The 13681-nt window shown below is 39.7% G+C and overlaps 1 protein-coding gene across 1 annotated transcript in view; it reads left to right on the top strand.

Annotated features, from left to right (window-relative positions):
* Positions 1-13681, top strand: part of RBM26 (RNA binding motif protein 26) — a 102153-nt gene that overhangs the window by 51531 nt on the left and 36941 nt on the right. Inside the window, exons 16-18 of the mRNA XM_034758282.1 lie at positions 1541-1615; positions 5141-5311; positions 9461-9565. Of these exons, the coding sequence (XP_034614173.1) occupies positions 1541-1615; positions 5141-5311; positions 9461-9565 (351 nt within the window). The remainder of the gene's footprint in view (positions 1-1540; positions 1616-5140; positions 5312-9460; positions 9566-13681) is intronic.

A 13681-nucleotide genomic window follows, 5' to 3' on the forward strand; every position in this document is an offset into this window, starting at 1 on the left:
CTTTAAAAAGGAACTCACTTCAGCGGTGTGAGTGTGAGGAGCTGGGAGCAAGAGGCGCAAGGAGCTGAGAGTGAGAGGGTGTGCTGTTGGAGGACTGAGGAGCACAAGCGTTATCAGACACCAGGAGGAAGGTCCTGTGGTGAGACTAAGGAAGGGGTTTGGAGGAGGCCATGGGGAAGTAGCCCAGGGAGTTGTAGCTATCATGCAGCTGTTACAGGAGGCACTATAGACAGCTGCAGTCCACAGGGCCCTGGGCTGGAACCCGGAGTAGAGGGCGGGCCCGGGTTCCCCCCAAACCTCCCAATTGACCTGGACTGTGGGTTCTTCCAGAGGGGAAGGTCTCTGGGCTGTTCCCCAACCCACATGGTGAATCTCTGAGGCAAGAAAATCCACCAATAAGCGCAGGACCCATCAAGATAGAGGAGGAACTTTGTCACAGCAGGCAGAAGTCAGGTTGGTCCTTGGGAGGAGACACAAACGTAGCTTAGTATTAATATTAGTGTTTGGTAGCTGTGGACATATTTGCATTCTGTATAAGGTAATTCACCTTGCAGTCTGAGCCCAGCTGTTGGCTGGCTTGGAAATGCTGACTCAGAAATGCAGGTAGATTTTTATGTTCCTTCTTCCCTCTCAACAACTATGTTTGTATAAAATCCCTAAGCTCTTCTTGAAAATATGCTGAATCATGAGCTTCTGCTCCCATTCTGTGCCTGAGAGCAAGAAGTGATTGCTGTCTTTCCAGCAGCAGCAGGAGAAGCTGAATAGAAGCTCTGGCATCTCTTCTGCTCCCTCCTCCAAGTACAGTATTTTAGAAATACAGTAATACAGTTCTGCAATGGACAAATTTACATTTCATACTTCTATATTCACGAATATGTGGCAAGATTCCACTTTTAAAACTTAGAGTTATGTTTCTTATAAGTTATACTAGCCAATCATAATAAGGTTACTTTCCAGGTAGGAAGCTTTTGGTGATGTTATCAAAGTTTTTTAAAAACTTCCTATGAACTTTTGATTTTTGTGTCCTGAGACTGTACTATGAAATATAGCTAATCTATTGTAGGACTCAACATATGGTTGCTTCTAGGATACTTCCTTTACATATCTGAACTTTTGCAATAAAATCATGGTTTCATTACAAAGAATACCAAAATTCCTCTGGTAATGTGGTAATAAAATAGACTGCTTTTCACACTGGAGTAGTGATCTGTAAAATGGTTACCCTAGTCCTAGGTAAGTGATAACAAAGTTTGAAGCTTTCCTGGCATCTATTTAACTAAGTCTGGTTATCAGATTTATCACTAACCCTGATGTTTGATGATACATCCCTAAGGATAGCTTTGATTAACCCTCTTTTTGTACATCAGGTGAGCTTATTTCTATTACTAGAATTTATTTTTGTCAGAATTTCGTTTTGTAATCACTTACTAAAGTAGGCAAACTGATTATTCTAGTTTATTCAGTGACAGAAAATTCTCTTGACGAATTCTTGATTCCAAAAATCTTAGGAACTTTCTGTAATTTACTTTTATGCCCCTAGGAAACACTAAGACTTCAACAAGATGTGAGAAAGAAAAAACAGGAGATCTTAGAAAAGCACATTGAAACACAAAAGGTAAAATATTTATATGCTCCGTGATTGGAGCTTTCTGCAGAGATAATAGAAGTAACAGTTGACATTATGAGTTGTAAAATCATTATAATAGTTTGTCATAATCATAAATTGCAATTATTGGTGTGTAAATATATAATACCACTAACTTTTAGTGCTTTTCATCCATAAATCTCAGCGCAAAAGAGGTCAATATCACACAGTGTTCTGACTGCTGGTTCTCATGCTTACCTCATTAGACGGTGTGGGATTCTTTTATCTCTAAGATTTTTGTTAGTGGGGGCCAGTGTTTGAGCTGCCCGTGTTTTCCTTATCATGCACTGCTGATCCCTCAATCTCTAGAACCATCTAACCAGTTCCTTCTTGATTGTGTTCAGCAAAGGAATCCCATATGGACTTCCAGCTGTTGCTGCTTCTGACCATCTTGCCAGCCTTGTTCTCTAGGGTATCTTGTTCCTGGTGTCCTTCCTTGCAGTCAGCTCTGTAAAGAGAGAGAGGAAGAAATGCTGTTGTGCTTTTATTGATACCCTGGTTTACTTGTTTTTGAAGTGCCAAGTCTGTCTGCTCTTTTTTTTTTTTTTTTTGGGGTGCGGTGGGGGGACTGTCTCCAGAATTGTTTTGGCATTTTGTTCCAGTTGCTCGGTATATTGGAGTTCTGTATTCTGTATGCTAAGTTTTTGTTGTTGGCACTTCCATGTTTCTTAGTGCCTTGGGGCATTTTCGTTGATGCTGCTTTTTGTTGGTACTCAAGTGCTCTGGCACTGCTTCTCAGCACTTCGGCACATTTTTCTAATGGTGTATTCTTTGTTCAAGAAGGATCATTTTCTTTGCTTCCTTCCTTCAGCTTTGAAAATTTTAGGATAGTGGTTCCAAGATATTAATTAATTAATTAATGGAGATATCCTATCTCCTAGAACTGGAAGGGACCTTGAAAGGTCATAGAGTCCAGCCCCCTGCCTTCACTAGCAGGACCAAGTACTGATTTTGCCCCAGATGCCCAAGTGGCCCCCTCAAGGATTGAACTCACAACACTGGGTTTAGCAGGCCAATGCTCAAACCACTGAGCTATCCCCTGTGCTTGGGGCAAAAAATTCTAATACAGTTTAACCTGATTGCTGCATCTTTTACCTCACAATTGATCATGACATGCAAGGATGTCAAGTACGCCTGGAAACTTCACCCCGAGCAGTCTACTTTTGTACAGGTCCCATCAAATACCCCCTACAGGCACTCATGGGAAACATAAATTCAGCCAGTGCCAGGCTTGGAATGCTTTAAAATGAAAGCCTGAGTACAGTCATTTTTGCTAAGCCCTGGGTCTTGGTGTTGACACTTCCTGCATTATCACACTTCCCCATGTGATCATTTTCCATTGCTGTTGGGAAGGCTGAAAGGGAGTCTATTTGTAAACCAGGAGTACATCTTTTTTTTTTTTTTAAGCTATATTTCCTGCAGACTAGTGATCAAATTGAACTTGTTTTTATCTAAAATAGTTGTTTTCAAATACAGAATCAGTAGATACAAACATGAGTTCTTGAGGTTAAAATTGAAGGTGGTAGAAACTGGCATGTTCATTATGGATGGAACCTTGATCTACAGGAAAACTGAGGTAATAGGATATAAAATCTAAACCCTGACATTCATCAGTGATGCGTATGGCACTACATAGAAACAGACTTAACCCTTGTCTTCCGTATGAAAAAATGGTGTGTTCTTAACTTGAGTTAGCTAACTCAAGTTACAATCCTGGTAAAAATGTAAGCAGTTCGTAGCTTTTACGTGAGTTAGCAGGTTGAGTTAGATTGGTCTTCCCCCATAGTCTTTAACTTGACCTACTATCTCATTTGCAAACAACAAACTGTCTTACCTTCACTAGGATTTTAACTTGACTTAGATAACTCAAGTTAAGAAAACACCTATTTTTGTACTAATGGCATGGCCAAAGACAGTTCCTGCCCCTAAGAGCTGTTGAGATGAGCTGTCAAGGCTGAATCCCTACTCTGTCACTCCCAGTGCAGAAGTGGGGGCCCACAAAGATTTTAAAAATGAATACTTGCCTCTCCAGGCTTGTATTACACTCCCAATGTTACAGCTTTTTTCTGACCTTGGCTTGGTAAACGCTGCCACCACCCAAATGCAAAAAAACCCCTCTGAACCCAGGAAGGAGCACTTGGGAACTTCTCCCTGTGGGTACCCTCAAGCCCTTTCACCTCCCCCTCCCCGGAAGAGCTGAGAAAGCAAACAAAGGAAATCAGCTGTGGCTATCAGCTAATCAAACAACATGCACAGACAACATGCACAAACTTCTTAGAACAGAGGTTCTCAAACTGTGGTCCGCGAGCTCCATTCCGGTGGTCCGCAGATAGTTCCCTCTAAGGTGTGTGTCTGGGTGGCCGCACATGAGAGAATGAAGGCCACCCACCTAATTAGTGGAGCCGTGCAGGCGTGGCTCCTCTAATTAGGTGCCTGGACCCTGGAGAAAGACGCACATGTAAGGTGAGGTGGTAGCCCTTGAGGGAACAGAGAGTAGTTGGGAGGAGGCAGTGGGGTAAGAAGGGGAGTGGGGGAATTTGGGATGTGCAGGGCTGCAGCGGCCAGAGAAAGAGGTGACTTTCTCCAGCGCCAGGGCTGCGGCTGCTGGGGAGAGATGGCCCTTCTTCCCAGCCTCAGCTCTGTGGTTGCAGTGGCGGGGGAGGGACCCCACTCCTTCCCAGCGCCAGCTCAGGGGCTGCCGTGGCGGGGGAGAGAAGGCACATCCATCGTATTAGAAAGGTAAAATTACTGATATGAAAATGAGAGTTGTGTGCTTTTATTTGTAGAACAAAAAAAGTTGTTTGTTTATTTTTTTATATATAGCGCTTTTATGCAAAGCGCTTTACAATAGTTAGCTAATGGTACAAACAACATTTGGAAAGATCATTAAGTGGTCCACCGAGACCCTCAGCAATTTTCAAGTGGTCCGTGGAAAAAAAAGTTTGAGAACTACTGTCTTAGAACACCAAAAATCCAATCCAATGGCTCTTTTGGTCAGGTGCTCACTATTTTTTCTTTATCTGAGGCACTTTTTAACCCCTTACAGGTAAAGCAAGTAGAGAACAGCTACCAAGAGGGATTTTACAGCTAACTGGCTGGCTGGGTGTCCATCAAAGGGAGCTATCCCCCCCACTTTATTCATCACACGAGCACAAGTAAAGATACATAGAACAGTCAGGAGTAGAAGGTGAAAGGCAAAGTCATAATTTAGGTGGGGTAGAATGCCTGAAAAACTTTCTGGTATGTTGAACTCTGTTGCAGAATTTGAATTCCCTCTTAATAAGATTCTCATTAATCATTACAAAAAGTAATAGTTAAATATACCCATTTACCTGAATATAAACTATATAAACAACCATGTTGATCTTGAAAGCCAAGTCTGTTTTTTCTGTTATAGCATTTTAATCAACATATCTAGAAAAACGCACAATTACATCTAGAATATTAGATACATTAATCCTCCCACCTATAATAAAACTGTTTTAAATTGGACAGATGCTGATTTCAAAGTTGGAGAAGAACAAACCCATGATGAAGTCAGAAGACAAAGCAGAAATAATGAAAACACTGGAGACTTTGACTAATAGCATTACCAAGTTAAAGGATGAATTAAAAGGTGTCTCATCTGGAGGTGCTCCTCTGAAAAGCTTGAAAACTAAGGCTCAGGTACTCAATTTCTGTTTGTTTTTTAATAAGTTATACAATTGCATCATGTGCTGATGCCACTCAGTTAAAAAAAATCCCACCACTTTGAGTATACCAGTAAGTAAGATTATTTTATTTGTTTCCCTCACTGTAAAGGGATGCTATCCAGGTAGCTGTCTGAAATTGTTTTTTAGCTTGTATTGTTACTTGTATACCTAAATTTAGTACATAATCTGAAATATATCAGAAGAAAAATATTTTTTACTTTTTTTTTTTTTCTTTTCTCTTACCTTTGACAGCACTTAGTTAGTTTCACTGCTTCTCCTGAATAGTCAGTCATGTTCTCCTTTTCATTGTGGGTCTTTCAAGCAGCAATGGTGGGGATGAGAATTTTTTTAAACAAAAGGAAACTCTCACTGTAAGGGTTGGATTTAGAATAAGAAACAAATAACTACTTAAACTTACTAGATTTAAGTTGGTGTCCCTTCATGTTTTGATTGTGTTATACAGTGCTATCAACTAAATTGTCATTTGGGTGGGCCATTATAGTACTATATTGATCTCTCACTGTGAACTTGTCACATATGCCATACTTTTTAGATTGGAGACAATGTCAGTGTATTCATTGTCAGTCTTTTTAATTCACTGGCCATAATGAGGTTTTCGCTGGGAGAGAATTTTGTCTTCAGTGATTTTTCTCTTTGCTGCTACAGAAGACTAATTACTCCCTTTGGTTGTTTCCAGAGTTAGACTTGATTTGTAAACCTTTGCTTTCTGACCCAATTACATGACCTTTTTATGACCCTGATATTTTGTTGTCTCTAGGACTATCTTCAATCCCAGATTAGAGTGAATGAACAATTTTAAAAGCCCTGGAAAAGTAACAATATTAAGGAATTAAAATGATCCTCTAAACATGTCATTCTAAACAAATAAATCACACATTTTCTGTTCTACCCTACTAACAGACACAAAAACATACAGGAAAAAAAAACAGGGAAGGTTTTTTTAAAAAAAATACTTATGGTGTAGTGCAGAGTGTTTTACCAGATACTTCTCTGGAAGACCACAGCCAGTCTTTATCTGTCCCAGTTTGTTCAGAATGCCAGTCCTTTGGAATGTTTTTCTCCCTTCTAAAGTTTTAGTTTTGGGATGCTACTCCAAAGACTTCACGACTTCACCTCAGGCTGGATTCTAGGAAGGGTCATCAGCTTTAAATTTGCAATCATATTTGAGAAAATATAAGGCAGGCTTACTTAATAGGCAGATGATAATGAAAAATAGTAACTATAAAATAATAATTGAGACTGGCAGTTGGACTTGTGCTTCTGTATGACTACTTCCAAAACACATCTTAGTTCTCACCCGAGTTCTTTCTATTAAACTCCTTGAGATTGCTATATTAAGAAAAGGATTAATTTGGTGGCGCTAGTTCTTGGTTAGAAATTGTAGAACAGGGTTTTCCTAATCTTTTTGGAGCTGATGACCCCTTTCAGATCAAGAAATGTTTTATGACCTCCCTTCCCCCAAAACCTCCTACCCCAACCAGAGGATGAACTTTTTCATACCAGAAATAACTGAGGTTTTGGAAAGTGATCTCAGTTATGGAGATAAATTACAAGAATATTTGTCCAATTGAATTGTGTTGCTGATGAAAGATGTTCAATGAAGTTGAATTGCAGAAATAGTCTTAAATATTTTTTGTTAGATGGTTGATACCAGCACTTTTGGGGAATTTTTTTTTTTTGTTACTGCAGCTGTAAAACAGTTTGACTAAAGCTTTAGAAAACAGCCAAAATCTACTGAATTCCTGGCTAGAAAATATCCTGTAATATTATAATATACTACACTATAATATAATAACTATATACTATAATATAAAATCTTGTAATATAATATATTATACTATATTATAATATTCTGACAGTTCTCCTGTAATCCTATTACAGGAGAACTGTCAGTTTGTCTTGTACTGTTTCAGTGAGTTCTGCAAGTAGTTAAGAAGCTAGTCCTACAAGTAGGTCTGAAATAAGATTGGATACTTAATTATCAGTTTCTCATAGTGCTTGACTGGCTCCTCATTTTCCTTGAAGACTGAAACAAGATGAAGCAGCTCAAGAGGACTTATTTCCAAGTTTTTTGCTGAATGTTTTTACTCTGTTTTACATGGGCAGAACATTCATATTCCACACCTGAAGCGAGTAGTTCAGTTTGTTAGGTGCCCAAAGATATCTGCAAGGTAGGTTAAGCTTTGTCACACAAGACAATTATTGAAGACGTTTGCAAGGAGAGACTGCATCTTGAAGGAAAACATGCACTTCCACTCTTCTCTCAGGGAGAAAAGTTAGCAGTCTGCCTTGTAAGAATGCTGTAATGTGAACAAGGTGGTAGAAGAAACCTGTGTTATCTGAGCAATTGGAGGCGGGGGAAGGGGGAACCAACATTCATTGTGTAGCCTTAGGTGAAGTTCACTACTTTGACAGCTTCATGAAGGTCTCGGCCACAGGTTTTCAGGCATTTTTTGAACAATTAAAGCTTGGTAGTGTATGAAGTCCTGAAAGCATAATGCATTGCATATATGTGACCAGGCCATTAGTTTTACTTGTTCTTGCCTTGGTGCAATCTAAGCAGATTACAATACACTGCTCCCATTGAATGTGGAAATCTTTGTCTCCTGATATGTCGAGTAATCATTTTCTTCTTGAGGGAGTTGCACGGCTTTACAAAATGACAAGATGACTTGCATCTGAAGAAGTGAGGTTCTTACCCACGAAAGCTTATGCTCCCAATACTTCTGTTAGTCTCAAAGGGGCCACAGGACCCTCTGTGGCTTTACAAAAGAATCTTCAATAGAAGCATCAGCAATATACCTAAGAAACTTCAGAAGTTATGTAACACCAGAGTTTCTGACTAAGGAATTTGAATTGGTAAATAATCACTTTTCATGAGTTTTGAAAGCAGTTGTTTTTGGACATACACAGCCATGTTGCTGATACACCTGCAAAACAATATTTATCAAAAGCACTGTTTTTCAATTTGGTAATCATCGCGTGACCTGCAACTTTGGAAACTATTTTCATTATTTGTGCATTTTATTTTTTCTTTGAGGCATGATTTGGAACATCTGGACATGGTCCTCTTCACAAAACCAATCCATGTTTCAAAATCACCCCTTAATCAGAACCAAACTCTAGTGAAGACTGATGTATGCAGCATGAGCATATGAAACTCAGTTGTGCTCTCAGACCTTAGAAATTGCAGCCAATATGTGTGGATTTCAGTTCAGTGACACATTTCATCATGATTTGTGTGCATGGGTACTTGCAGTTGATGCTGTCTATAACATTTTTTTTAATGGTTCATATACTGTGTTCTGGAAGGAAAAGCTACGTACACAAAGAGGCTGACTTTTATTAGCAGAGGTGCTAGTAGTCTACTGCGCATACTTGTGTCCTGCCTTAGTCTGCAGTGAACTATCATTTGACGTTCTCACATCACAAAAATATTCTTGTGTTAAAAGAACTAGCCATTAGCGTGTGTATTCATTGTCATTTAAAATGTACTGAATTATGTTTTGCAGAACTTTTTAGATTTTTGGGGATCTTCCCATCACCACACAAGTTGCAACCCATTACTGGGGTAACTCCTGCTTTAAAAGAAGAAACACCAAATTCCATTATCATGGTTGGCTGTTAAATCAGTACTGGAGGCAATGACAACATAAAGTTTTTGGAGACTTCCCGTTATTAAACACTTAGTTTAACCTTCCAGTCTTAATCCCCTAACCTCATGCATTGTTCTTTGGAGGCTGCTCACAATACCCAACATAGTAGCAAGTACTCCTGCTAAGTAACAACAATAATACAGTTTAATAAGCCAAAAATGAAAAGCCCATCATCTAGATTCCCAACCCTTTTCTTCTGTGCTTGGCTCAGGTTTCTGCATTTCTTTTTTCCATGTACAGAAAGAAAGGGGAAACTTTCTGTTGCCTTAAGAGTCATCTAACTCACTTGGAGGCCCTGCTTATTTTTAAAATAGCCAGTCACGACTTCCCACTATTAGCAGTGTTGTTCTGGGCCATCAAAACCTTGGTCATTATCAGCGGAGTGTTTTCCCCATTTAGGAGTAAGGAATGTATAAACTAGTAACTTCACCTTGACAATTTCTTAGATGCAGAAGGAATTACTGGATACTGAGCTTGATTTGTACAAGAAGATGCAGGCTGGTGAAGAAGTGGCTGAACTAAGAAGAAAGTACACAGAACTGCAACTTGAAGTATGTTTTTTATTCAGTATAGTATATTTTCTTTCATTTAGTATATTTTGCTTAACTTGCATGTTACTTTACAGTGTAATCTGTTGTGCAATTAAAATAGTTGAAAAAAATCTTCTTTTGGTAAGTAGTACACAACCCTTTTCTCTTAGGGTATGTCTACACTACGAAATTAGATCGAATTTATAGAAGCCGGTTTTATAGATATTGGTTTTATACAGTCGATTGTGTGTGTCCCCACATAAAATGCTCTAAGTGCATGAAGTCGGCGGACCGCGTCCACAGGACCGAGGCTAGCGTCGACTTACGGAGCGTTGCACTGTGGGTAGCTATCCCACAGTTCCCGCAGTCTCAGCCGCCCATTGGAATTCTGGGTTGAGATCCCAATGCCTGATGATGCAAAACAGTGTCGTGGGGAGTTCTGGATACATGTCGTCAGGCCCCTCCCCCTCCAGAGCAACGGCAGACAATCGATTCATGCCTTTTTACCTGGGTTACCTGTGCAGACAACATACCACGGCAAGCATGGAGCCCGCTCAGCTCACCGTCACCATATGTCATCTGGTGGTACTGCGTTGCTACACAGCAGCAGCTAATTGCCTTTGGCAGTAGACGGTGCAGTATGACTGGTAGCCGTCATCAGCTATCTGGGTGCTGGCAGACGTGGGACTGCATTACTACAGAGCAGCAGCCCCTTGCCTTTTGGCAGTGGATGAGTTAGTATCTTTCTTTGGAATAGCTTCTGTTGTTGGATGAGACAAGCTTTTGAGCTACACAAGACTCTTCTTCAAATCTGCAAAAAGTAAGCAGTGTAGCAGATAAATCCAAGATGGGACAGATTGTTAAGCATAACACGTTGCAGGAGACCAGTTAAAGGACAGTGGGCAATTAACACCTGTGCAGTCATGGGTTGCACATTGGTGTAACGAGTCCTAAAACCAGTGTCTCTAAGCCTCTGAATTTTGGTATCTAGCAAAGTTATGAATTTAACTTCCCAGGCTCATCTTGTGATGGTGTTGTGCAGGTTTCGTTTGAGACGAGGACCGAGAGATCCAGTGTAGAGTGATTGCTTTGTGAAAAGTGTTCGCCCACAGATGATAGTGTTTTTGTCTTTTATCATTTTTCTGTGAAAGTTTAACTATAGACATCTATATCCAAGAAACCCAGGGATCACCATGCTTACTTCCCTGGATCCAGGAACCACTCCAGACGCCAAAAAATCTGTTATCTACAGCCAGGCACTCAGTTACTGCAGCATATGCTCTGAGGAGAAAGCTCAGGATACACATTAACACACTTAAAACTGCCTTCACCAAAGAAGGACAGTCCACCAGAGAAGTAGATCGTATCATGGAACTGGCCACCCAAGTACCTCAATGGAGCTGGCTTCAGTACGGAAAAAACGCAACCCACCAACCACCACACAGTGGAACCCATATGGGATATCATCAAACAATTGTCCGTTTCACTTTAACTGGTCTCCTGCAACATGTTAATGCTTATGTTTAACTATCTGTCCCACCTTGCATTTATCTGTGACACTCTGATTACTTTTTCCAGCCCTGAGGGCAATCTCTTTGTCTCTTGAAAGCTTGTCTGTTCCACCAACAGAAGTTGGTCTAATAAAAGATATTACCTCACTCACCTTGTGTGTCTCATATCCTGGGAGCAATGTGGCTATAACAACACTACAAATGTTTGCTCTTAGGGCATTTAGCAGGGATGCTTCACATCTTCAGTCTCTGGACAGTACTCACAAGTATGCCATTCTGGCTGTTTTCCATTTTGATCATTCAGCTGCTGATGCACTGTAAAGATTTTTAAAGGGTATTGTCACCTGATATTTTATAGATTTGCAGGAGGTAACTTTTGTTAGCATGCATTTTTAAAATTGTGTCTGTAGATGGTGCTGTGGGTGTTTATAAAGAAAGGCTAAAGCTGTCCTTACTTATTCTTTTCTTTAAAGGAACATCAGCACGTTAAAAATAGCCTAATATTAACAAAAGTGTTAAATGTACTAGAGATAAACAATGTTCTTCTCTAATAGTTGTTTTAAAAGGTTGTAGATTAACTCTTGTCCTGAAATTAAAATTCCATTACAAAAACTATATGTAAATAGAATTTGTTCAAGAAATGCGCCATGTACAAAAATATATGCCTGCATTTCTTTTAGAAAGGCTGGTTTGAAAAATAGTCATATCAGCTTTAAAAAAAAGTCTGATTTTCATATCACTTACTTTTAAGCAATTTTATGTTCCATTCAGGATTACTAATTAATAATTAATTAAAATGCTCTGGAATGTGTAATATTTATTTATTGAATATATTTATAAGATACTGTAATCTTTTCTTTACCATATGTTTATGTGGCCTAATTGTCTGCAATTAAAAATTAACTGAAAGTTTTGCTGATAGTGTGTGTATCAAGATGGAATATAGCTTGCTCTTTAACTACAGTTGCTGGGCAGTGCTGACAATCGATAACATGTCTCTCTGTAGTTACACTGAGCAGACCACATGGAAATTGTATACATTTTGAAACAATACATTTTTAAGTGTTAAGGAAAATAAATGTACTTTCATAAATGTACTAGGAGTGTACATAAAAGCTGTGAAAGAAATTTCACATAATTCAAGTGCTTACCAATATGCAAAATACTAGATTTTCAGCAAACTGAAGGAGAAGTTATTATGCTTAACTTGCATCTTGATTACACTGCTCTACAGCCAAAATGCTTCTGAAATAAATGTAGTCAAACTTTACTAATTCTGGGTCACTGAGAACGAAAATGATGCTTAAAATTGTTGATTGGCTCTAGTTGTCAAGATATGCTATTGGGTCAGTATATATGACCCTTGATTTGGGAATGGCGGAGGATAAGTGAGTTATAAAGGGAAGGGATCTCAATTTAAACCAGAAATGACTAAAATACATCTTTGACTGGATCTATGAATAAATCTGACTGGGTTTGGACAGTACTTGCTTTTTAGGCAAAACAATGAATGATGCAATCTGAAGCTGGTATTGCGTCATACATGATATGAATTGCATCATGTTATTCCTAGAAGTCATGGATGATGCAATCATAACAAAGCTTACATCACTCTGCTGAACAAATTACCCTATATCAGCTCTAGAAATCGTACAGTGTCATGCTCTCTTATTTGTCAGTGTTTGATTTTGCAAAGGGACACATTTCTGTTTAGCCAAAGTGAGCAGAGATGCCTCGTACTTGTGTGAACAGTGCAGATAACTTCTGCTATGTTTGTGGTGAAGTGACTTTTGCATCACAAAAGCGCAGTATAACCACTATGGTTAAGAAAGCCTATCACCTTTATTTTGGCTGCAAAATTGGAGATCAGGACAAGAGGTGGGCCCCACACATATGCTGCAACATTTGTGCAACAAATCTTGGCCAGTGGTTGAACAGGAAAAGGAAATCTATGCCTTTTGCAGTGCCAATGATTTGGAGAGAGCCAACAGATCATACCAGCAATTGTTACTTCTGCATGGTGCCTCCAGTTGGGAAAGGTGTGTCAAAGAAGAAAAAGTGGACTGTGCATTATCCAAACATTCCATCAGCTATACGTCCAGTACCCCACGGAGAAGGACTGCCGGTTCCTGGTGCACCAGAATCATTCTCACTTGAGTCAGATGAAGAGAAAGAGGATGAAACTTCTGGTCCTGAACCATCAATGTCACAGGACCCACATTTTCTCCCATCCTCCTCCTCTGAACCACACCTCATAACACAAGGTGAACTGAATGACCTTGTCAGGGATTTGGAACTACCCAAGAGTAAGGCAGAGCTGTTGGGCTCCAGACTACAGCAGTGGAATCTCCTGGCAGGTGTTGTTACGGTTTCCATGTTCCATGACCGTCAAAAGGATCTTGTCCCATTCTTCTTCATGGAAGGTGATCTTGTAGCCTGCAACAACATCAATGGTGTGATGGCAGCCCTCAACATCGTTCACGATCCAGATGAGTGGAGACTGTTCATTGATTCATCGAAGACGAGTCTTAAAGCTGTTTTACTGCATAATGGCAATGTTTTGCCATCAATTCCAGTTGGTCATGCAGTCCATATGATGGAAACCTATGACAACATGAAAGAACTT

The sequence above is a fragment of the Trachemys scripta genome, chromosome 1 (genome assembly GCF_013100865.1).
Source record: "Trachemys scripta elegans isolate TJP31775 chromosome 1, CAS_Tse_1.0, whole genome shotgun sequence".
NCBI classification, from domain to species: Eukaryota; Metazoa; Chordata; order Testudines; family Emydidae; genus Trachemys; species Trachemys scripta.